The 25,735-nt window shown below is 40.4% G+C and overlaps 1 protein-coding gene across 13 annotated transcripts in view; it reads right to left on the minus strand.

Moving 5' to 3' along the window:
• The window catches only part of RAI14 (retinoic acid induced 14), a 160,910-nt gene that overhangs the window by 19,180 nt on the left and 115,995 nt on the right, over positions 1 to 25,735 (minus strand). For all 13 annotated transcript variants that reach the window (XM_043887396.1, XM_043887393.1, XM_043887402.1 and 10 more), the window contains 4 exons: positions 15,702 to 15,790; positions 5,281 to 5,345; positions 1,427 to 1,484; positions 408 to 478 (listed from right to left, as the gene is read on the minus strand). In XM_043887396.1, coding sequence (XP_043743331.1) covers positions 408 to 478; positions 1,427 to 1,484; positions 5,281 to 5,345; positions 15,702 to 15,790 — 283 coding nt within the window. The remainder of the gene's footprint in view (positions 1 to 407; positions 479 to 1,426; positions 1,485 to 5,280; positions 5,346 to 15,701; positions 15,791 to 25,735) is intronic.

Here is a 25,735-nt window from a genome sequence, read left to right on the forward strand (position 1 = left end):
TGTCAATTTATTCTCGAAATAGTCCAGCAAGGTTAAAATAGGCTATAAGTGGTCTTTATAGTTAGAAAACACTATCCAGGAGCACCAAAGATGATATATGGGGTACAGAACGAAAATAATAGAACTATTTAGACTTATTTTTTACTAAAAGTCAATAAAATAAGTCTTATTAATATTTAGGTTGATAGTAAGCCATGTGTCCATCCTTAGAAATAAATACTGAAAGTGCATGCTGCAAAATGTTTTATTAATGGTTTAAGGACCAATGGGGCTAACACCGAAATCTGTTTTGCACAAGAGAATCTAGGTCAGAAAGCAGCAGACTTTTGCCAAATGCTCCAGAAGGAGCCCATGGTGCTCTGGAAACCAGGGTCCATCTCCACTTCTAATGGTCATCTGGTACTTACCAAATCCTTGAGGTTTATGGGGCTTTTGTGCTCGCAAAGGACTTGCACAGCTTGAAGGCAGCCCTGTGCGGCTAAGGGAAGGAAGACACAGAAACCACAGCAAGTCACAAGGCTAGTCTCACAACCCGGGGCATCAAACACTTCTAGGAGAGAAAAGTTCACGTCCACCCAGTATGCAGGTGATACGTGGCTACACTGAAGAGAAATGATGTCAGGATGGATAAGCAAGCGGTGTTTTAAATTACCGTTTAATTTCAGTGTCGTCAGACCTACGGTCAGCGCTTGCCAGTTGTTGGTTGCCTTTAGGCAAACATTTGGCTTAGCTCTTCATGTATGCTAAGTCACTTCAGTCATCTCTGACTCTTTGCAACCCCATGGACTGTAGCCCACGAGACTCCTCTGTCCATGGGATCCTCCAGGCAAGAATACTTGAGTGAGTTGCCGTGCCCTCCTCCAGGGGATCTTCCCAACCCAGGGATTGAACCCGCATCTCTTAAGTCTCCACTGGCAGGCAGGTTTCTTAACACTAGCGCCACCTGGGAAGCCCCAAGGTTTTCTACAACTAGCACTAAAAGAAATGTGTAAATCTAAAATCATCCCAGAGTTCTGTATCAACGTTTTGTCACTTGAAACTGTGTGACCGATAGTAAAACCAAACTTTGATGTATAAAATCGATTGAAGATCCTTTTGATCCCCAAGCAAAAACAAATCTGTATCACACATTACCTGAAATCTACAAATGCTCATAAATCTCTCTTAAACGAGAATCTCACAATTAAAATATAACAATCATGACAATGTTTACTAGCTGTGTGGCAGGCAATTGATGAATTCTGGCTGTATTCCTCAGTAAAACCCTACACAATCTGCAAACTGAGGAAGAGGGGAATAATGTCTAGGAAGGATGACAGAAATCGGCATCAGGAATAACAATGGTAAAGTTAATGGCTTAAATAAGGAAAATAAAAATGTACTGTTTCTCATGGTAGAAGACAACAAATAAGAGAAAGAAAATTACCTGCATAATGTAAAGCTGTTTTCCCAGAGCTGTCGATACTTTCAGCTGGGCATTTAGACTATAAGACAAAAGTCAATAAATATGTATAGTAAATTTCAGTTCTATTCAGTTCATCCTTTTCCTGCAAGGTATGATGCAACTTACTAAGCAAAGTATAAACCTGAATAAGCCCCAGCTGCTGTGCTCCAGGAGCATATGGTTTCATGGGGAGAGACTCACCTTGAAGCAGTCAAGACAGAAATGAACTGTCACCTCTCCCCCTTCCATCAGCTCTGCCACCAACAGATCATCCCCACCAGCTAAACAACATGCTCTAGGAAGTCTCATCATGATCCCACCTGTCCCTCCATTTCCTGCCCTAATTCTCTATCCCCCTTCACAAGACCAACCTTCTGTTAAAAACGGCCTGCACACACACCATCTCCCTGACTCTTGTTCATTCCTGGACCTACTGCAGTTGGGCGTCTGCCCTCAATATTCCTTGAGGAATATTCCTGGGATCAGGGGATCCAAGTCACCAACCACCTTCGTGTTTTTAATGACGACAAACATTTCTGTCCTCCTCTCATCAACCTCTCACCTGTGATCCACTCCCTCTTCTCCAAACACTCTCCTCTTGGCTCCTGGAGCCCTGTCTGGCCCATCCAATTGTGGTTTCCCTCCCACTGCTCTGGCCACCCTTCACCAGAGGGGAACACAGGGCCCCCGGTGTTTCTTCTCTATGCTATCACCCTGGGTCATCTTATCCACACCCACAGCTCGAAACCCCGTCTAGAAGCTAATGCCTCCCAAATGTCTATCTTAACAATGACAACAACACTACTTCACAAGTATTGGCTATTATGTGCCAGGCACTGTTCCAGGAGTGGTTTTAAGGCTGCTGACAACCCTGAATAGATACCATTAACCCATTTACAGATGAGGAAACTGAGGTACAAAGAAGTTAGTAACTTGCTCGGGTCACAGTAAGTGGCAGAGCTAGAATTCAGATTCAGACAGGCTGCGTGGAGCCTGTGTTCATGTCAGTACACAGCAGATGGCATCTCTGAGCCCTGGGTTTCATAACCTCCTGCCTATTTCTCATGGGCACCTCAAAGGCAGCACAAGCAAAACTTCTGGGGTCTCCTCCTGGTACAGCTTGATCCTCCCAAGCCACCCTGTCCTTCTGAACAGCATATTCATCTCTCTAGTCCCTGAGCAACCACCGAGTCATCCTTGATTTCTGCTTCCTCCTCCTCCCTCACATCTAGTCTACCACCACGTCAGTCAATTCTGTACCCCAAACACACCCTAATCAACTCTCCTCTTTTCCTCCATCATCACCACCTGGTCTGAACCAATACCTGCTCACCTTGACAGCCTTGACGGCCACCTGGCTGTCTCCATGGTTTGCTTTTTCCTTCTTTAGTCAATTCTCTACACAAATAGAGAGACCTTCTAAACTGTGAGTGTAGCTCTTTACTTCCAAGTCCTCCGCAGTTCCATCATGTCACACAAGGCTGCATCCTGGGCCCTTCTTTTTTGGTGGCCTTACTGTGTAGCATGAGGGATCCCTCATCAGGGATCAAACCCACTACAGTGAACTCGCCCAGGGTCTTAACCACTGGACCGTCAGGAAAGTCCTGTGGGCCCTTCTTTTTCTTTCTCCCTCACTTCCCCCAGGTCCCCTCACTGGCTTTCTTTCCTCCCTGACTACCTAGTGCCCTTCCAACCTTTTGCACTTGCAAAAGGTCCGACCACAGGTCTTTTGCACTTGCTTTTCTGTCAGCTTGGAATGCTCTCCCACAGCTCTCTGCACCGCTTAATTTTCAGCTTGAATCTCAGTTCCTCTACAGGGGCCCTCCTGAACACCTCTCACAATACTCTTGCCAGTTTGCTTCTTAGTGATGTGCAATTTGCCATGGGCATTTGTGTCTTTGTTCACCAAGTGGCAAGCTCCAGCAGGATGGGGGCTGCTCTGTTCGTGAGTAAACACTTGCCATTTGACACAGCGCACAGGGCCCAGGGACCACTTGCTAGAAGACAAAGCAGGGGGATGGGGGCGGGGGGTAGGAGAAGGAGAGGTCATCTGAATTTGAAGACTCTTACAAGGCTCTCTTCGTGCTCACTACCTTGAGGAGGTAGAACCCTGAAATGGTAGCCCCTGGAGAAGGGAAGTCTCTCCAGGAGACAGGCAGTAAGAGCAAAAGGCCAGAGAGAAAGGAGTAGCTGCAGAAGGTGCAGGGTGAGGGGCTGGCAGTGGCCCCATTGCAGAGGGTGTGGGCTGCCCAGACAAGAAGTGAAGCAGAGATCAGAGGAGTGCAGGACTCAAGGTAAACAACCCACTAGGAGGCCATCAAAGCCTCTGGTTCTCACAACTATCCAGAAAGAAGAACACCATTCAGATGATCTGTGGAGAGCAGGCAATGTTGGAAATGTTTGTCTGCCCTTCAGTGGTAAGAAGAATAGAGATCATGTTACAACTTACCATGCTTTGGCCTAATTTTAGAACAGCACAAGGAACTGTTTAAAGGCTTCAAAGATTCCAGAGAAAAACCAATCCATTTGCATAACCAGATATAAAATTACATTAGAGGCTAGAATATCTGGTCCTTGCCCATGAGGATTTCCAGCTTGTCAAGTTCTTTCTTCCCTCAAATCAGAGCCAGATGCAAAGTCTGGATAGCCAAGCCAGGATGGGAATAGAGACTTAAAATACAAATAAGGTTTCCAAAAAAAAAAAATTGAAGGTAAGACCATGGGTGTGGAGGCAGGGCACTTGGGCAACTCAATGATTTTCACTTATCCAGGGTATCCAGCCCCAGAGCAGGCAGAGAAGAAAAGTTCTATGGTAACTTTCTTTAGAGAGAATCCTCATAATAAAAATCATCTTCATCATCACAGATGTTGATCTATCTTTCTTGAATTTCACTTCAAAGACCTGTTAAGGTTAAGCATTCCTGGCACTGGAGGTAGCTTGCATCATGTAACGCAAGACAAGAAGCTGTGTGGTCAACAGAGGAGGACAATTTGAAGAATGTGCCCACATTTCTGCATCACAATTGCGAAGCCAAATTAAAGCAAGATGCTGGGTCCCAAACAGGGCTCAGGAAGGCCGAGACGACAGCTCAACAGAACAGACAGTACTCCAAACACGTAGTTTATTGCTCTGTGCTGTTCCTGAAAACAGCCAAGACTGCATTTTGACTGGCAACAGATGGAAGTAACTGGATGAACTATTGGGATTTCATTAAATATTCATCTTCAAAGATAGACAGAAGCTGTCACCCTAAGTGATCGTTATAAAAACTTCCTGGCACGGAAGTTTCCAACCAGGGAGTTGACCTAAAATTACAAAGAAGAATAAAACCAAGAATTTGAACAAAAACTAAGAACTAAAAGCTCATCAAGTTACATTCAAGGAAATAGTGGTTGAAGTTTTGCTTCTCAAGAAAAGCTGCATTCTACTAATGATTGAGCGAGAATAAATACTAGGATATTAGAGATCCTGTATTGTAAGGATCTCCAACAGCACAAGTTTTTATTTAAGGTGACTGTTTGAAGGGTACATGTCCTTCCAAAAAGAAAAAAAAAAAAAACAAAAAACAAACAGCTGAATAAAGGGGACAAAAGAGCTGGATCCCAGGAAAGCACTCCAAATTTCTTAGGATCCCCTTCTCCACCAGTGAAACTGCTGTGGAAATAATCTTCTCCTTAGCTATCTGAAATTTTAATAATGAAGCTTCTTAGGGAACCCAGATTCTGGGGTAATATTTAAAGGAGTATGCGTGTATTTATTTGCTTTTTCACACACACAAGTTTACTTTCAAGTTTTTAAAATGACACATTTATAATTTTAAGTTGTTTCACTTTACCTGAAGGAGCTTCTTGATGCATTCATGGTGGCTGTTCTTGGCTGCGAGGTGCAAAGCACTGTGTCCTAAATGGATTAAAAAAAAATTGGAAGAAAAAGACCACACATTTTAAATCTCTTATCTCTGTGATGAAGACAACTATGAGGAAATAAACTGTTCTCCAACAAAGACGGAATTGTTATTCTTGAGAGTAACGCCTCCACTTCTTATCTGCAAAGTTCACTGTGACAAAAGTGGGGAGAACACAGCATCCTGCCCTCTGGATAGCATTCAGGGCCCATGCCAGCTGCCGTTCTCCTGGGGTACAATTAAGCTCTGGGCTAGAAGCCTGCGGTAGACTCTAGGTATGCAGCTTGGAAATTCTGCTTTCAGCTGTCAGCATGGGTGCCAGATGCCCTGTGTCCACAACACTGACCACGACTGCTATGGGCCCCGGAACCCAGCACAGGCGGCCATGTGAGAACACACCCAACACCCGCATGAAACCCCACTTCCACCTGTCCTTTCGCTTTCCTCCAAATGTGCTCCAGCTCTGCACGGGAATTACCTGTAGTTCAAATGTTCAAACTTGGAACCGGTGGAAGAAGGAAAAGAGTTATAAAAACAACACTATCAAAGGAGCATCCCTTTACGTTCCCTTCAAAGAATGTGACGCCAACGTGAGACTCTCTGACATTTCTGTGGTCAGATAACTTTAGGAAATTCTACCCCACGGTCAGAGGAGCCTGGCAGGCTACAGTCCATGAGGTTGCAAGAGAGTTGGACACGACTTAGCGACTAAACATTACACCCAGTGCCCTCCCCTGCACCATCTAGTGGGCCTATAGAACATCTGTGGGCGAGGGGCTGAGGGACAGCCTTGCTGTGGCTAGCAGGCTTCCATCCTTGGGCCCTAGAGAATTTCTCTTTGCTTAGCCTGGATCCTCTTCTTCTAGGATAACCATGCAGTTTGCCCACTTACCTGCCTGATGCCATTTAAAGCTGCTTCTTGATGAGACCTTTCCTGATCTCACCACTTAAAACTCCTCCCCCACTCCTCTCATCTCTTTGCTTCATTTCTTTGTCCTTCATAGCACTCAGCACCTTCAACCTTCCCTTCTCACCTGACTCCCCTTCCTCCTACACACACACACACACACACACACACACTCACACACACATTTATGTAGTCAACTCTTCTTCCTTTCCCTCTAGAATATAAAGTTTGTATCCCAAGTGCCTATGTGTGCTAAGTCACTTTAGTTGTGTCCGACTTTTCGCAACCCCATGGACTATAGCCTGACAGGCTCCTCTGTCCATGGGATTCTCCAGGCAAAACTACTGGGGTGGGTTGCCATTTCCTTCTCCAGGGGATTTTCCAAACTTGGGGATCGAAGCAGCATCTCTTACATCTCCTGCATTGGCAGATGGGTTCTTTACCACTACCTGGGAAGCCTAAGCAAAGCCTAAAGAAAGACCACTACCTGGGAAGCCTAAACGAAGACCAAAGAAACAGCATGTATGTGCTAACACAGACCAGGCTCTCCATACACACTTGTAAATTTGAATCAGAGAGTCTGTCCATTGTGAATGTCTGGGGAGGGAGGCTTGGGGGCAGGGAACCAAACTGCTAAATCCTGCATTTGTAAACTGATCAAGATACCTCCAATGTAACCTGTAAGCAACCCACACTTAAAGCTTGTTTCTCAGCCTTAACGTCAGTGAAATTCGAAGCTATGGAAGGTGGCCCTACGTACCATAGGATGAGGAGTAGCATCTCTGACCACTATCAACTGAATGTCCAGATGGAACAAGCGGAAATGTCCCCAGACATTGCCAAACATCCCTTGGATAGACGGGAATCACATAACTCAGTTGAGAACCCCTGGCTTAGAGGAACAACTTCTTTTATATGGTGATCTGGCCTCCAAATACCATTTCTCCATTCTGAATTAGTCTTTATAACACTGACCAGAAATCCACTAATAATTAAAGAATCATATAGCTAGGAAATACCATATTTAAAATTAGAAGGTTTTAGGACCACAGTGAGTTGCACAAAAGCAAGTGTAAGATTAAAAGATCAGATACCTTCTTTGCTGAGAATCTGCACAGAGATTTTAAGGGTATGCATAGTGGGAGCTGGTTGGAGGAGGTAGAACACTCCATTTGACCTCCACCCAAATGGATAAGGATGAAGACAATCAGGAACTAAGGCAATGAGATCTTTGGAAGTAGGAAGACAAGTATCTTCTTTTCCCCTTCCTCCTTTTACCACAGGAGACCTCTTTTCAGGAGGTATAACATACAATAGTGAGTTTGCTTAAACTATGAATTGAGTTTTCGTGGGTTAGCCGGGCCCTCGACCATCATTTCTATCAGTGTTTCTAAGGAGGAGCACATTCTGTGTTTTAAACAAATGCCTTGCAGATGAACTTTTGGAACCCATCCTGATTGTAAGTAGAAGACTGTTTATGTCGTGTGTGCAATGCATTAACTTTTGTCTATCCTGTAGACAAAAGCTCTCCTAATACATAAATAGTACCCACTGGAAAAAGGCACAGTTCTCCAAAGACAAGAGGGTAGGGAGATTTACACAACCATCATAAAATAAATAACAGGCTTTCATTTTCAGTGCAAGAGTTCCAGTCATACCTGAAGTAAGCACTGTGTTTCTACAGAAATAACACTCTTTTATTCCTTGGCCCTGTGATGGGTTTCCCTAACCAGGAGCACAAAAGCATTTTTCACTTAAAAGAATCTCTAAATTCCAATGATGCATCAGTCCCTGGACAACATTACCCTGGAGTGAGATGTCTCTCACAGCTACCATTAAAACAAAATCTCTTTCCAAATGCAAAATTTTCTGGAGAGAATATATTAGTGACAGAACTTCACTCTAACCAGCCCCCACATAAGACTGGCCCCATTTGGCTGTGGATCTGTCTGGAATATCAGAAAGCAATTTCCCTTTAGGAAAATGACAAGGCAACCCTAATTCAGGTGCATTTCAGCAGAACTCTGTCTGTGAGTGAAGACATCAGTGCTACTCGTAAGTCAAGTGTCAGAGGCTATTCCAGGTGGTTTAAGAATCCTGCTATTCAAAGAGTCTAAGAAGGATGGCCCAGCCATTGCAGCCATAGAACACCATCCCCCAAGCTAACTTGGACATTAACCACTTATTCAATGATTTCAGACTGCTACAGAAACAGAACAGAACTCACTCATATAGTGAAGGAATTACTGATGGGACTAAGAACACAGTCTTCAAGTGCAGGTGACAAATGTTTAAACTGATGAATTCGTTGAGATGAAGACAAGGCAAAGAAACACCAAAAGGCTGAAGTCTGAGAAATCAGTTTCAGATCGTAATAAGGAAACATTTCAAAAAATAAAGAGAGCTAAAAGATACTCAACTAGACATGGTTTGAAATCTCTACTTAAGAACCAGAGTTTCAAAATGCTGAATATAAACAATAAAAGTGGCAATTAATTTGATTTTTATTTACGTTAAATATATTTAAACATTGTTCTTAGAAATGCTTATCTTTACATCAAGTTTTCAACCACTGAAGCATAAATCTATTCACCTAGTTATAGTTCCAGGGGAGAGATCAGAGCATGAAAGATGTATTTCTTTCTTTAAAAAAATTTTATTAAAAAGAATAGATACATGTATATGTATAACTAAATCACTTTGTTGTACACCTGAAACTAACACAAAATGTTAATCAACTGTGCCCCAATATAAATATTTAAAAAAAAAAAATCCACAACATTGTAAATTAACTATACTGCAATAAAAAATAATAAAATTTTATTTGTGTCTTTTTTACTGAAGTATATGTAGTTGATTTATAATGATGTACTAGTTTCTTGTGTAAAGTGATTCAGTTATGTGTGTGTGTGTATATATATACACACACACACATATATATACACATACCACACATACACACACAAAGAGAGATTTTTAATAACCATTCTTACTATTAGAATTTTGAAATTATCCCTTAATCTCCACAAAGTAGACTTGCATAGTGATTTACACCGAAGCAAAAGGCTTTTTTTTTTTTTTTTTTTTTTTGCACCTCCTGCATGTATATATCATTTGAAATGTTTTCATGGCCAGATTATGTTGATCACTGTACACAGTAGTCATGTATGGATGTGAGAGTTGGACTATACAGAAAGCTGAGTGCCAAAAAATTGATGCTTTTGAACTGTGGTGTTGGAGAAGACTCTTGAGAGACCATTGGACTGCAAGGAGATCCAACCAGTCCATCCTAAAGGAGATCAGTCCTGGGTGTTCATTGGAAGGACTGATGTTGAAGCTGAAACTGCGATACTTTTGCCACCTCATGCGAAGAGTTGACTCATGTGAAAAGACCCTGATGCTGGGAAAGGTTGAGGGCAGGTGGAGAAGGGGACGACAGAGGATGAGATGGTTGGATGGCATCACCGACTCAATGGACATGGGTTTGGGTGGACTCCGGGAGTTGGTGACAGAGAGGGAGGCCTCGTGTGCTGCAGTTCATGGGGTCACAAAGAGTCGGACACGACTGAGCAACTGAACTGAACTGAACTGTACATAGTTGGTTGGCCCTTCAGACATGCCATACACGTGCACAACCAGGAAGTAAAGAACTATAATCATGCAATCAATTTCTGGCTTGCCTTTATTCCAAATTAAATATGAAATACTTAATGGATTACAGTCTGCCATTACATTTTAAATGACCCATTCTCTCAAGTACTTGAGTTTTAAGATATAACTGTTCTGGGCTAGAATATGTGAGCTAGATTGGTATTATATGGTATTATATGTGAGACAGATTAAGGGCATAATGGAATGGAGGGCCACCCAGAAACCCAAACAAAAGCTAAGCGAATACCAGAAACCCTAGAAAAGAAGAAGGGTTCTCCAGTGCCTCCCTCCTGAGGCCTCTGTGCATTATGGTATCTCCATATTCCATAGCTCAGTTCTAACTCTCCTAAGACTCTCTTCTTCTATGAGAAAATAAGTTTTGTATGCAAAGGGATCAAGGAAAATTTAAGATATGGGAGTGTGACAAATCACACATCATTCTTCAATTTCTATTTATACTTCCTTCTACAGCAAAACATTCTATACATATTTTTTAACATTTATTTATTTATTTGGTTGCACCGTGTCTTAGTTGTGGCAGGCAGGAATTTTTTAGTTGTGGTGTTTGAACTCTTACTTGTGGCATGTGATAAGATCTAGCTCTCTGATCTTATGAAACCCAGGCCCCCTATATTGGGAGCATGGAGTCTTGGCTACTGGACCACCAGGGAAGCCCCCCCTCTATATTATTAAACTGGACAATTTCTTGCTCTGCCCAGAATTCCCAGCTTCCTTTAAAGGCAGGAGTGGCCACAGATCACTCAGTGTCCAGTGAGATCTGAGTGTATGCCGCTTCATGACCTGGGCTTTCCCTCCTGCCAGCTGGGACTGGGAGCCCCCCTGGGCCATTAGAACCAAGGCAATACCCTGGATGGTGGAGTAACAAGTCTGGGTAAGAGTCCTCAGTGTGGAGCTGAGTGGCCATAGCAATTTGGGACTTTTAATTGAAAGAGAGAAAAGTCTATCTTGTTTAAGCCACCGGGTCACATTGTGTCAAATGCATACACTTGCTAAAAAAGGGAGTCTGCAAGCTAATACTTCAGACAAGCACTGATAATAAACAGAAGATTCTTTGGTCTTCTTCAATCTTCTGTTAACGCTCTGTTTAATCCTATCTTATCTTCCCAGGTGCTAATTACAGGCATCCAAAAAAAAAAAAAAAAAGCCTACAAGTCTGGGAGAAATGATTCATTTCTAAAGAAACAGAATGCCACTTCCTAAATCAGGGAAGAACACAAGCAAACACAAAGGTCCTCTTTAGAGTCAGCACTGTGAGCTTAGGAGCAGACTTTCCCAGCTGACTGCTATCACTGTGTCTATGGTGCTATTTGGCAAATAGGTGATACGGAATGGGGTGTGTGTGTTTAGTTGCTAAGTTGTGTCTGACTGTTTTGTGACCCCATGAACTGTAGCCCACCAGGCTCCTCTGTCCATGGGATTTCCCAGGCAAGAATACTGTAGTGGGCTGCCATTTCCATCTCCAGGGCATCTTCCTGACTCAGGGATTGAACCTGTGTCTCCTGCATGGCATGCAGATTCTTTACTGTTGACCCACCAGGGAAGCCAAGGAATGGGGGGACCTCCACAAACCAAAAACATGAGTCATGAGCTTCTGCCAGTTTGGGGATTTCTTTTTCTGATTTGTACTATGAGAGTGTTTGGCTTGGTGATAATCACAGCTTTTTTTTTTCTTTAAGATGTGAAATATTTTCAAAACCTGATGTGCAAAAGAGACTGGGCGCTAGGATGTTCACACGTATGCTTTCACCTAAGCCTCCAAAGCCATCTAAAATGATGGATAATTGAGATGTACTGGGCTTTCCTGGTGGCTCAGACGGTAAAGAAACTGTCTGCAATGCAGGAGACACAGGTTCAATCCCTGAGTCAGGAAGATCCCCTGGAGATGGAAATGGCAACTCACTCCAGTATTCTTGCCTCAAGAATCCCATGAACAGTGGAGCCTGGCAGGCTACAGTCCATGAGGTCACAAAGAGTCAGACACGACTGAGTGACTAACACTTTCACACTATTGGTACCACACACAAGGCTTTATCTACTGACAGTGTTTGATTCCTGAGATTGTTTGTAAAGCATTTATGAAAAGCCTGTGGTCAGACTTCTAAACATTTGATGTGGAAGGATAGTTGATAAAGAAATAGATACTAAAATCCCTTTGCTTCTGAACTTAAATCCAGTCACCAGTTTAAGAAGTATGTAATTGTACCAAGTTAACCATGCTGTACACTGTGTGGATATAAAGAATTAAAAGGGTCAGTGTAATGATATATTTTGAAAGCAGGGTTTTTTCTGAAACTCTGTAGGGCAGTTGGGTTTATGGTAACAGATTTTCATACGAGTTCTCACTGGGTATTAGAATTGAAGATAACTGGATCTTAGCAATAACATAGCAACACTTCAGGTAGGTTGACTGAAAAGACAGCATCTATGAGCTGACTCTTGAGAGTCCCTTGGATAGCAACGAGATCAAACCAGTCAATCCTAAAGGAAATCAACCCTGGATATTCAGTGGAAGGACTGATGCTGAAGCTAAAGCTCCACTACTTTGGAGCACTATGATAAGATAATGAGATAAGAAGACTCATTGGAAAAGACCCTGATGATTGAAGATAGAAGGCAGGAGGAGAAGGGGACGACAGAGGATGAGATGGTTGGATGGAATCACTGACTCGATGGACATGAGTTTGAGCAAACTCTAGGTGATAGTGAAGGACAGGGAAGCCTGGTGTGCTGCAGTCCATGGGGTCGCAAAAAGCTGGACACAACAGCAACCGAGCCATTTAATTCATCCTTTCATCAAATGTCTTGGGCTAACAACAACCACTAAAGCACAGTGACTAATGTCCTTGCCCTTCCCTTGGATTCTGACACGCATTCTTGAGGAAAGAAAGGAGTGGGTGTTACAGCCAACAGGAAGGACATGAGCAGTAAAGGCCATCACGTTTATCTTGTTCACTTTAACAGGAAAAATTCTGAGAAGTGTTGTTCTAGATAATGCAACAGATTTTCCATGTACTTTTATCCATGCCACTTCTCCTTCTTTTGTTCCTGGGTTCTGTTTGCATGCTTTCAAGAAATCATGAGAAGTCAGTGCCTCACTCAGACCAAAGCAAAACAATAAGCCCGAGGACCAGAGTGCTGACCTCATAATTAGAAATGAGAGAAAAGTGACAGGCAGCTCGAGACATTTCCAACTCACAGGATGTATGGAAGGTGTTCTGGGGCTGCCAAGTGCTATGGATTCTACCAGTTTCAATCAGAGTTGAAAGAAATGGGCTGTGACAGTTTCCACTAACCAGCCCAGAGAAGAGTCCAGGATGGGAGGATGGGTCTGCAGCTTCCCCTCCAGCTTGTTTTTAGCTTTTTTTTTTTGGCCATGCCTTGTGGCTTGTGGGATGTTAGTTCCCTGACCAGGGATCGAACCTGTGCCCCCGTGTAGTGGAAGCATGGAGTCTTAACTACTGGACTGCCAGGGAAGTCCTCCCCTCAAGCTTCTTGGAGAGCACTATCATCTCCACTGGCAAGGAAGAGGGAACTGCGCTGGGGTGTCCAGGTCTCACTGCATGACTCCCCTGGCTTTCAGGAACCGAGTGAGGGCTCTGGTAGTAAATACAAACTCTATCCACATGGTGTTAGACAGCCACAAAAAACTATGCTTCTTAAGTTTTTAGTACAGAAAATGATCATGGTAATCTTTTTTTTTTTTTTTTTTTTTTACTGGCAGAATTTAGAGTTTATTATATAATGTGATGTCAACTACGTAAAACTGCACCAGGAAAATCTGGCAGGAAATACAGCAAAACAGTAGATTTTTTTTTTTTCTTGGAGTAGAACCACTGGTTATCTTCTTGGTAGTTTTCTGTATTTCCCAAATTTTTTACAATGAACATGTATTAAGCATTTTTTTCCCTTTAATAAAAACATAGGGTAGCGATGTTCAGCTATGATGGAAATAATGAGACTCCTAATCTATTTTTTAACATCAAATGCAGTTAAACAAAATCATATTACAGCTCAAATTTATTCACACTAAATAAACTTTTTTAGATTATGATTTTCTTAAAGAAATCCCATCTACTTAAGAGGACACATCTCATCACGGGGATGGTAGCCACTCATACTGCTCTGTATGTATGTAGTACAACTTTAAAAGTAGTAACAATAAACTTTAAAAAAAATGGATCTTAGTATTAAAGATGACTTTATTTAGCAACATAAATTAGTGTTCCCTTCAAGGGAATCACTTAGAGAAACCATACTTTCTTCTGCTGTTATTATAATAATCTGTGCTCAGTTATGTCTGACTCTTTGACACCCCGTGGACTGCAGCCTGCCAGGCTCCTCTGTCCATGGAATTTTCCAGGCAAGCATATTAGAGTGGGTTGTCATTTCCTTCTCCAGGGGATCTTCCCGGCCTGTGGATCAAACCTGCATTTCTTATGTCTCCTACATTGGCAGGCAAGTTCTTTACCACTAGTGTCACCTGAAGTATTGCCATTTCTCAAAATATTTTTTGGGAGTTTTCTGTGGCACTGCTCTGGGAAATCATTCTGTTACTTCAATCACTCCCTATTTTTAACCAAAAATGGTTTTACCAGACTGACACCTCATTTACCTGACTTGACTTTAAGTTCATCTGTCTTAAAAACACAAGTCTATTCTCAAAGAATAAATATTCCCAGACCCTGATATTATTTTTTAAGTGCCACAGACTTTATGAAAACAATTCTGAAATATGAGTTTTCCGGCCATATTTTGAGTAATAACTGTATTTTCATAACACTTGACCAATCTGCCCCCAAGATGACTACTCTGGGGTGTCAGTGTTTTCAGGTGGAAAGCAAAAGGGATCCATCACAGATTAATGAAAAGCCTCAATAAAGACTACAGAACAGACTAATCTTATATTCCAGTAAAAACCAACAAAAGTCTATTAGAAGACAAAGATTTTCAAGTACAATAGAGAAGTGAAAAGCCACCAGTAGTTGCTTCCACCTTTTGGTGTGGACAACAGGGGCAGAAACCCAGGCTGGCAACCCAGGGACTCCTTCCCATAAAACAATGTTCATAAAAGACAAGACTGCACTTCCTTTTCTATCTGACTTGATCATCACTTATCAACACTGGTTTCACGTTAGAATCATCTGGGAGCTTTACAAAAGTACCAACTGGCTGGAAACGTTCAGACATTCTGAATCTCTGAAGACAGAGCTGGGATACATATGTGCGGGGCTGTCTGTAGGTGTGTGTGCGCGCTGTTTATTCTTTTCCTTCTTCTCCTTTCCCCCTTTAAGCTCTTTCGCCCTTCCTCCCCTCCAGTTCCCAGGTGATTCAGATGCACTAAAATACAGTAAGGGGTGAAGACCAAGGGCAGCTGATCCACGTGAAGATCCTGCCTTCTGTCCACAGAGCCCACCTCAGCTAGTTGATGAAATGAGCACCTGAACAATTCACTCCACTCATCACATTGTACCAGGATTCGTAAGAACAAAAATCGGGGGAGAGTACTTGGTCCATATATATCATCCTGGAAAATAAAAATTTTAAAGGGGGGATAAAAAGCATAGTCTCTAGTTGACTAACCACATATAAGATGAAATCACTTGTAAAGGGCCAAATAATGAAACCACATCAGAGCCCCGTCACTGGAGGAGATTCTATGTTTTTCTTTTGGTTGATCTGTATAGAGTGTAAATTTTCTACAAGGAATACGTATCATTTCTGTGATACCTACTTTCCTGCTGGCCTGTTGGCTTAAGAGAAAAAGATGACATACCGGCAGTATCTTGGGCGGTCACATCCACGCCGTGTGTAACCATGACCCTGAGGCATTCCACGTGTCCTTTCGTAGCAGCAAGGTGAAAACTGGAAAAGAGGTAACACAATCTCCTTAAGATTGCCACTCTTTATAGACTTACCCCGACCATGTTTTTGCCTCTTGTGTACACTATCTCTCACTTAAGCTCCAAACCACCTCATGAGTAGGTCTTACTATCAACCTCATTTTAAAAAGGAGAAAACAGATGCTTGAAGTGGTCTGATAATTTTCTCATTGATACTTTTATTAAGTAATGGATTAGGAACTAGATCTTAGGTCTTCCCATGTAAAGATAGGCTTGAAAAAAGTAAAATTCAACTACATTCCTTATTCCTTTAGGAAAAAATAACCAGAGTCCCAACTTGACTCAATTCCTAAATATATAAGTAATTAATCAACTTTTTTTTCTGTTTTCCAGTGTTTTTAACAAAGTCATTTGTCCAAGTCAAACAATGGTCAGAGTTCTTGGACAGCATCAGTATCAAATCCATTGCTGTGTTCTAGCAGATAACAATAGTTAACTGAAGTTGTACACAACTACACAACTTATTGTGTGTTGTACACAATAAGTGTGTGTACACAACTACACAACTTATTTTACATGGCTAATGTGTGCCAAGCATCTTATTACCCACTTTAGTACACTAGCTCTTTTCTTTTTTTTTTTTTTTTAGCTCTTTTCATTCTCATAAAAGCCTTTTTAAATTAAAAAAAATTTTTTTGGCCACATCAAGTAGCACGTTAGAGATCTTAGTTCCCCGACCAGAGACCGAACTCCTGCCCTGTGCATTGGAAGCAGGGAGTTTTAACCACTGGACCACCAGGGAATTCACCATAAAAGCCTTTTTACGTGAGTCCTAACACCATCTCCATTAGATGGCAGGTGTCTACACTCAGGTGCAAACAGCATTAAAGGAAGCCCACAGTTAGGCATTGGAACTCAATGACACTTGAGGGTACAAACCTTGCTCAGCATGTTTAGATTTATCATTAGAAAGAGATAATATCCTCATAACACAGGAAGCTCAGCTCAGTTCTCTGTGATGAACTAGATGGGTGGGATGGAAGTGAGAGTCAAGAGGGAGGAGATATATGTATACATATAGGTGGTTCACATTGTTTACAGCAGGAACTAACACAACACTGCAACGCAATTATACTCCAATAAAAATAAATATTTTTTAAAATAAATAAATATTTAAAAAAAGAGACAACATCCAAAGGCCACAGCCATCCTCCCTGCAGATCCCAGGGTGAGGGGCACTTCCACGGCAGAAGGAAAGCAGAATCCCACTGAGCAGCCATGCCTTGAGGAGGTTAATGCACCTCTGAGCTCTCCAATGCCTCAGACCTGTCTTAGGGAGTTACCTTCTCAGGATACTTGGTGTCTGTACCTCTGAATTAATACCCAGGCAATATTTTTCCATAGGACAGGATCTGTCACTGGGCCCCATGGTCACACCCAAGTAGCAAATCCAAGAGCTAAACTGATTCAAACTCAAATGAGCTTGACCCCACAACTCTGCTCTGGAGAACTGGGCTGACTGAGGGTCGGCGGGTAAGCAAATAGGGTTGTATCAGTTCTGGTTGCAGATCAGCCATATGTTAGCTATGTATCTTTGGGAAGTCAATTTAAGCTCTCAGAGCCTAAATATCCTTCACTGTCAAGTGTGCGGATAGACTCAGATGCTTTCTAATGTTCCCTCCAGCTCTTACATTCTATCATTTTAGCTTCCCTGGCTCTGATCACATTGACCGTTTCTTCATTTGTGCAGCAACTTATGTGTAATGTTTCTTTAAAGTCAAAATCTACTTTATAGTAGATTTACACATATTGTATAATGTTTACACATTACAGTGAAGCTTTGATCATATGGAATGACTCGGGAATGTGTGACTTGTTTAAGTGAAATTTCTGATTAAATACTGCTTAACCAAAAAAACCGCACCAAAAGTCAAGACAATAAACAGTAACACCCGTTTTCAGCATTGTTGGGGTAACTTAATTTTACAATTAATGAACTTCATCTTTAAACAGTAAATCATTTAATCACAGTGAAAGGTTTCTAAAATTTCCCCACCCTTAGTAACAGTGTTGGCACTAGTGGTAAAGAACCTGTCTGCCAATGCAGGAGACATAAGAAACGCGGGTTTGATCCCTGGATTGGGACAATACCCTGGAGGAGGGCATGGCAATCCACTCCAGTATTCTTGACTGGAGAATCCCCTGGACAGAGGAGGCTGGTGGGCTACAGTCCATAGGGTCACAGAGTCTGGATACAACTGAAGTGACTTAGCATTCATGCACATACAGTAAGTAACAGTGTATATTACATAATTTAATTGCTCTTGAGGACATGAAACCACTAAGAGACTCAATTATTGAACTCTGCTTTCAAATGATGGATCTAAATACCCCAGATTATTAAGCCCTAATATTTATTAATATATTTATTTTCTTTTCTTAATGTCTATGTGCTTGTTTCTAAGCTGTTCACTCTGCTATATCCTATGACCAGGGGAGAACTCAATCAAAATGATCTGGACAAGGCAGCCAAAAATCTTTTGCTAAAGATGAGAATACCAGGAATAGAAATTATCACACTCACATGCACACACACACACATGCAAATGTGTATAGATACAAAACTTTGGACTGAAGTTTAACATATGGACTTCCCCTGTGACTAAGCTGGTAAAGAATCTGCCTGCATGCGGAAGACCTGGGTTCAATCCCTCGGTTGGAAAGATCTCCTGAAGAAGGGAAAGTTTACCCACTCCAATATTCTGGCCTGGAGAATTCCATGGGTTGTATAGTCCATGGGGTCGCAAAGAGTTGGTCGTGACTGAACAACTTTCACTTTCACTCTAACATATTTAAGCTACACATCTCATAATTGTATAGTTTGCTAAAACTTCTCAAGTGGAACATGTCCCTTCTGCTTTCACGCTGAAGAAACACAATGTGGCCAGAGACCCAAAATCCCTCCTTGTATCTCCTGTTAGCACCCCAGAAGATCTCCATGTGACCCTTCTAGTTGCTAACTCCTTTCTCCCTGTGATAACTATTTTTCTACTTTAACTTGGAAGAAATGGACAAATTCTTAGAAAAGTGTAACTTTCCAAAACTGAACCAGGAAGAAATAGAAGATCTTAACAGACCCATCACAAGCACGGAAATCAAACTGTAATCAGAAATCTTCCAGCAAACAAAAGCCCAGGACCAGATGGCTTCACAGCTGAATTCTACCAAAAATTTAGAGAAGAGCTAACACCTATCTTACTCAAACTCTTCCAGAAAATTGCAGAAGGTAAACTTCCAAACTCATTCTATGAGGCCACCATCACCCTAATTCCAAAACCAGACAAAGATGCCACAAAAAAAGAAAACTACAGGCCAATATCACTGATGAACATAGATGCAAAAATCCTTAACAAAATTCTAGCAAACAGAATCCAACAACATATTAAAAAGATCATACATCATGACCAAGCGGACTTTATCCCAGGAATGCAAGGATTCTTTAATATCCGCAAATCAATCTATGTAATACACCACATTAACAAATTTGAAAGATAAAAACCATATGATTATCTCAATAGATGCAGAAAAAGCCTTTGACAAAATTCAACATCCATTTATGATTAAAACTCTCCAGAAAGCAGGAATAGAAGGAACATACCTCAACATAATAAAAGCTATATATGACAAACCCACAGCAAGCATCACCCTCAATGGTGAAAAATTGAAAGCATTTCCCCTAAAATCAGGAACAAGACAAGGGTGCTCACTCTCACCACTACTATTCAACATAGTTTTGGAAGTTTTGGCCACAGCAATCAGAGCAGAAAAAGAAGTAAAAGGAATCCAGATAGGAAAAGAAGAAGTGAAACTCTCGCTGTTTGCAGATGACATGATCCTCTACATAGAAAACCCTAAAGACTCTACCAGAAAATTACTAGAGCTAATCAACGAATATATTAAAGTTGCAGGATATAAAATTAACACACAGAAATCCCTTACATTTCTATACACTAACAATGAGAAAACAGAAAGAGAAATTAAGGAAACAATACCATTCACCATTGCAACAAAAAGAATAAAATACTTAGGAGTATATCTACCTAAAGAAACAAAAGACCTATACATAGAAAACTATAAAACACTGATGAAAGAAATCAAAGAGGACACAAACAGAGGGAGAAACATACCGTGTTCATGGATTGGAAGAATCAATATTGTCAAAATGGCTATACTACCCAAAGCAATCTATAGATTCAATGCAATCCCTACCAAGCTACCAATGGTATTTTTCACAGAACTAGAACAAATAATTTCACAATTTGTATGGAAATACAAAAAAAATACAAAAAAAAAAAAATAGCCAAAGTAACCTTGAGAAAGAAGAATGGAACTGGAGGAATCAACCTGCCTGACTTCAGACTATACTACAAAGCCACAGTCATCAAGACAGTATGGTACTGGCACAAAGACAGAAATATAGGTCAATGGAACAGAATAGAAAGCCCAGAGACAAATCCACGAACCTATGGACACCTTATCTTCTACAAAGGAGGCAAGAATATACAATGGAAAAAAGACAAACTCTTTAACAAGTGGTGCTGGGAAAACTGGTCAATCACTTGTAAAAGAATGAAACTAGAACACTTTCTAACACCATACACAAAAATAAACTCAAAATGGATTAAAGATCTAAATGTAAGACCAGAAACTATAAAACTCCTAGAGGAGAACATAGACAAAACACTCTCCGATATAAATCACAGCAGGATCCTCTATGACCCACCTCCCAGAATAATGGAAATAAAAGCAAAAATAAACAAATGGGACCTAATGAAACTTAAAAGCTTTTGCACAACAAAGGAAGCTATAAGCAAGGTGAAAAGACAGCCCTCACATTGGGAGAAAATAATAGCAAATGAAGCAACAGACAAAGGATTAATCTCAAAAATATACAAGCAACTCCTGCAGCTCCATTCCAGAAAAATAAATGACCCAATCAAAAAATGGGCCAAAGAACTAAACAGACATTTCTCCAAAGAAGACATACAGATGGCTAACAAACACATGAAAAGATGCTCAACATCACTCATTATCAGAGAAATGCAAATCAAAACCACAATGAGGTACCATTACACGCCAGTCAGGATGGCTGCTATCCAAAAGTCTACAAGCAATAAATGCTGGAGAGGGTGTGGAGAAAAGGGAACCCTCTTACACTGTTGGTGGGAATGCAAACTAGTACAGCCGCTATGGAGAACAGTGTGGAGATTCCTTAAAAAACTGGAAATAGAACTGCCATATGACCCAGCAATTCCACTCCTGGGCATACACACCGAGGAAACCAGATCTGAAAGAGACACGTGCACCCCAGTGTTCATCACAGCACTGTTTATAATAGCCAGGACACGGAAGCAACCTAGATGCCCATCAGCAGACGAATGGATAAGGAAGCTGTGGTACATATACACCATGGAGTATTACTCAGTCGTTAAAAACAATTCATTTGACTCAGTTCTAATGAGATGGATGAAACTGGAGCCCATTATACAGAGTGGAGTAAGCCAGAAAGATAAAGATCATTACAGCATACTAACACATATATATGGAATTTAGAAAGATGGTAATGATAACCATATATGCAAAACAGAAAAAGAGACACAGATGTACAGAACAGACTTTTGGACTCTGTGGGAGAAGGCGAGGGTGGGATGTTTCGAGAGAACAGCATCGAAACATATATATTATCTAGGGTGAAACAGATCACCAGCCCAGGTTGGATGCATGAGACAAGTGCTCGGGCGTGGTGCACTGAGAAGACCCAGAGGGATCAGGTGGAGAGGGAGGTGGGAGGGGGGATAGGGATGGGGAACACATGTAAATCCATGGCTGATTCATGTCAATGTATGACAAAAACCACTACAATATTGTAAAGTAATTAGCCTCCAACTAATAAAAATAAATGGGAAAAAAATAAAATTTAGATTAAAAGCTAAAAAAAAAAAGACTTCCTGGATTTCCTCTGCATGCATGTTCAGTTGCTCAGGCATGCCCAACTCTTTTGTGACCCCATGGACTGTAGCCCACCAGGCTCCTCTGTCCATGGAATCTTCCAGGCAAGAATACTAGTGGGTAGCCATTTCCTCCTCCAGGGGATCTTCCTGACCCATGAATTGAACTCACATCTCCCACATTGTGGGTGGTACTTTACCACTGAGTCATAGGGGGAGCCCTGTATTTTCTCTGGATTGCACACTGTATTTATAGGGCATTAAACTTGTGATATGTGACTTGAACATGTGACAATGAACCATTTCTGTAAGGCCACTTCTGCAGGCTGATAAATGTGCTCTGATGAATGTGACACAATATTCTATGGATGGCTTGGCAGTTGTATAATTTTCAGCATCATATTTGAAAGGTCAGTGGTCATTATAAGTCAAGAAAAGTGAGGTGTGAGGAAGTTGGGCTCACTATCCAATCCAATTTTCTTAGACATTGCTTTTAAAAATGAAATTGTTAAAGCAATCCATCTTTGATGGTTATAACACGTTGTTTTGAGGGATCCAGTTAATTAAGGTTTCACTGCATATGTTTTAATAAATAGTGTGCATGTGATTTTGTTTTGCCCTCTCTCCTCAGAGTTTTGATCATGAAGAGACTGTTTCCTTTATTTTGGGAAATCTCCAATTATTCTTCTGTAGAACACTGTGTTCTGATGAGAAAATGAAATGAGTCTTTTCCCAATTCATAATTTTATCCTCATACATTTCACCTGAAACTTCAGCACTCGTTGTTCTTACAGAGAAAATGAACTAGTATAAAGATAAATAATTATAAAGAGCCAATTATCCATATATAATGATAGATGTTTATGCTTGTATTTTTATAATGCAGAATCTCCTATTTTTAGCTAATCAAATCATTCTTAGTTGATAAAATTCAACTAACTAAACCAATATTTCAAGGTGTTTCTGAAAGGAGACTCATTTCCAGGTGTTTATTGTGGATGTCACATAAAAATTGTTCTTAAGGATCTCATTTATCATATCTTTTCATCTCTGAATTTTTCTATACATATACTTAAAAGATAAGCACTTTACAAAGTAGAAATAATGTGATGAAATCTTTTGTATCCAACAACCTTGTTTCATGTATACCCTTACCAACCATTATTATTTTGAAGCACATCTCATATCACTTTATTCTTAAATATTTCAATATGTATTTCTAAAATAAAATAGCTCTTAATGAAAATGTAATAACAATATCATCACAACTGAAAGTTTTAGTAATTTTTCAATAATGCCAAATATTCAGGCATTGGATATTTCTAATTGTTTCATAAATATTATCATTTTTGAATAGTTTATGGAAATCAAAATCCAAAAAAAGTCAACATATTGAGATCTGGTTGATGTCTAATAATGTTCCCTTTTTTTTTTTTTTTTGGTCCTTGCAATTTGTTTTATGAAAAAGCCATGCACTTGGGCCTGTAGAATTTTCAGTATCTGGATTTTCAGTATCTGCACCTCCCTCCCCATAGTATTTTTTAACATGTTTCTCTTGCCTCTACCTGTTCTGTAAACTTTTAGCTAGGTTTAGAGGCTTGGTTTGATACAGGCTCAGTTATTGGCAAAGCAACTTCATGAGTGGTATCGTGTACTTTCACTGAAGACACGTAATGTCTAGCTGGCTCCGTTTCAGTGATGTTAGCAACCACCGATAATCACTACTTGGAGTCGTCCTTTGATTTGTGGTTTGCCAAGTGGTGACATTCTAATCCATGATTTTTTTCTTATTCATTAGCTGGAATTCTTCTAGAGAAAAAAAATTCCCTTGATGACAATTTAGTTTTCCAGAAATACAGTTCATACAGGAAAAAGACACATCTGATCTTTTACTTTAACGAAAGTTTTCTTAAGAACGAGTTGGTGGCCTTGTGTCTGCTAAAGGAGACCAATGTGGTGTGAGAAGATTAATGTATGTAAGTTAAATAGACATGTGTATGATAGCCAATCAGTTCTCCAGATTTTTTGATAAACAAATTTAAGCATTTTCACCACTGTACATCCCCATATTTAATACTACAATAAATGCATGTGAAACCCATTGCCAAAAATATTTCAACTCTGCATGTAATTGAGTTGACTGTTTAAGATACTTGGGCATCGTGAGTAAAATGCTTTGATGGGAGAATGTGTCAAATCACCTTAATTGTACAGAATATGTTAAGTGACTTCAAAAGGATTTTTGGATATAGTGTTAAGGCCAAAGTAGGAGCCAGTTTAAAAGGTTTAAGACACCCTACTCCAAAGATAAGAAAAACAGTTGACAAATAAGAGCCAGTGCTCAATCTAGAACATGATGCAAAAAAATAAATTTTATAATTCAGATTTTAAATTGTAGACTTATTCTTGATAAAGTAACCAACACCCCATCTACAACACATATGGGCACACACATGGCTGTACATACTACAGCCGTGTTCTAAAACTGGGAAAGTTTAAAAGTTCTATGAGAACATCCTGTGAAATAACAAGGCCTCTTCAGTAATGAATTAGAAGCAAAATCTTCAACAGCATATTCTACATTTTATACTCTATATAAATATGATACACTATTCTTTGTAATATATACGATACAGGCTATTTTATACTATGTTCTAGCATTTAAAAATATGTGGGCTAGATTTAGAAAGAGAAAATATAAAATAAGAAAGAATAACTACCAAGACATACAGTTATTTGGTATTTACTGATCACTGTGATTAAATACTCTGATACTTATAAAGTATCCCTTTATTTAATAATATATACAAAAATCATTTTACTACCTTATTTGGGATAAAATGTCTATAACCTGAGTTTGCTAAATCAATTATCACATCAAAGAACACCCATATGATCAGTATACTGATTTAGCTTTGCCCTGTTCTTAAGGAAACTGTACAAATGCAGAAGAAATAAGGTATGAAGTAGACAATGAGGTGACTCTGTCAGCAAGTCCCTCACACCAACAGCACTTATATATTCAATCCAGTTACCTTACACCTGAGCAGCAACAAATGACCAACAAATGGAGCTTCATCGTTTGGTCAATTCTCCTCCAGCTGCTGGAAGAGAAAGCCCTGTCTTCCCTCTTTCATTCCCCCAGCCCTGTGCCTAGAAGAAGCTCCTAATCAAGCTCCTAAGCCATTATACAGAAGGGCAAGGTGGGAAAACTACCTTGCTATTCTTCTGTGTGTACTTAATTTGGATATCCAGTCATTATAAGGCTTTAACTTCAGAAAATCTGGTCCTTATTCCAAACACCCAAGATTCTGAAAAAATCAGACAAAACTTCCAAACTTTAGAGCTTTATCAAAGCTTAAAGGAAGGACAAACATGTGCAGCCAGATGAGAAAGTATAACAAGAAGCAGGATATTGGGGAGGCAATACACATCATCTTCAAGGGCTCAGGCTAACTGGGTTTGAATCTGCACTCCGCTGCTTATTAACATTGAGTGGTCTTGGGCAACTGTTCTCTGTATCCCAGTTTCCACATCTGTAAAATGGGCTATGAGGAATGAATGAGGTATATGTAAAAAGTGCTTAGCAAAGGGTGAAGCATGAATACGTATCCAAAGAAATGCCACCAATTATCCGAGCCTCATCAACACAAGGCAAGGAACAGAGATAGAGACATGCTGCTTAATAAAAGGATTTGTCTCAATGTTCAGAAAAGACAGACCAACAGAAATTAGGTCAGAACCATCACTGCTTAAGAAATGAAGAAAGAAATACGGTTTTCTCTGGGTTTATGCTACTCAGTGCTCTCTTGTGATTTAAATGGAAAGGAGATCCAAAAAAGAAGGGATGTGTGCATGCACGTTACTTATTCACTTTGCTATACCGTAGAAACTGACACAGCAATGTAAAGCAAGTATACTCTGATTAAAAAAAATAAAATTAAATTGAAATTAAAAAA

The sequence above is a fragment of the Cervus elaphus genome, chromosome 25 (assembly GCF_910594005.1).
Source record: "Cervus elaphus chromosome 25, mCerEla1.1, whole genome shotgun sequence".
NCBI lineage: Eukaryota > Metazoa > Chordata > Mammalia > Artiodactyla > Cervidae > Cervus > Cervus elaphus.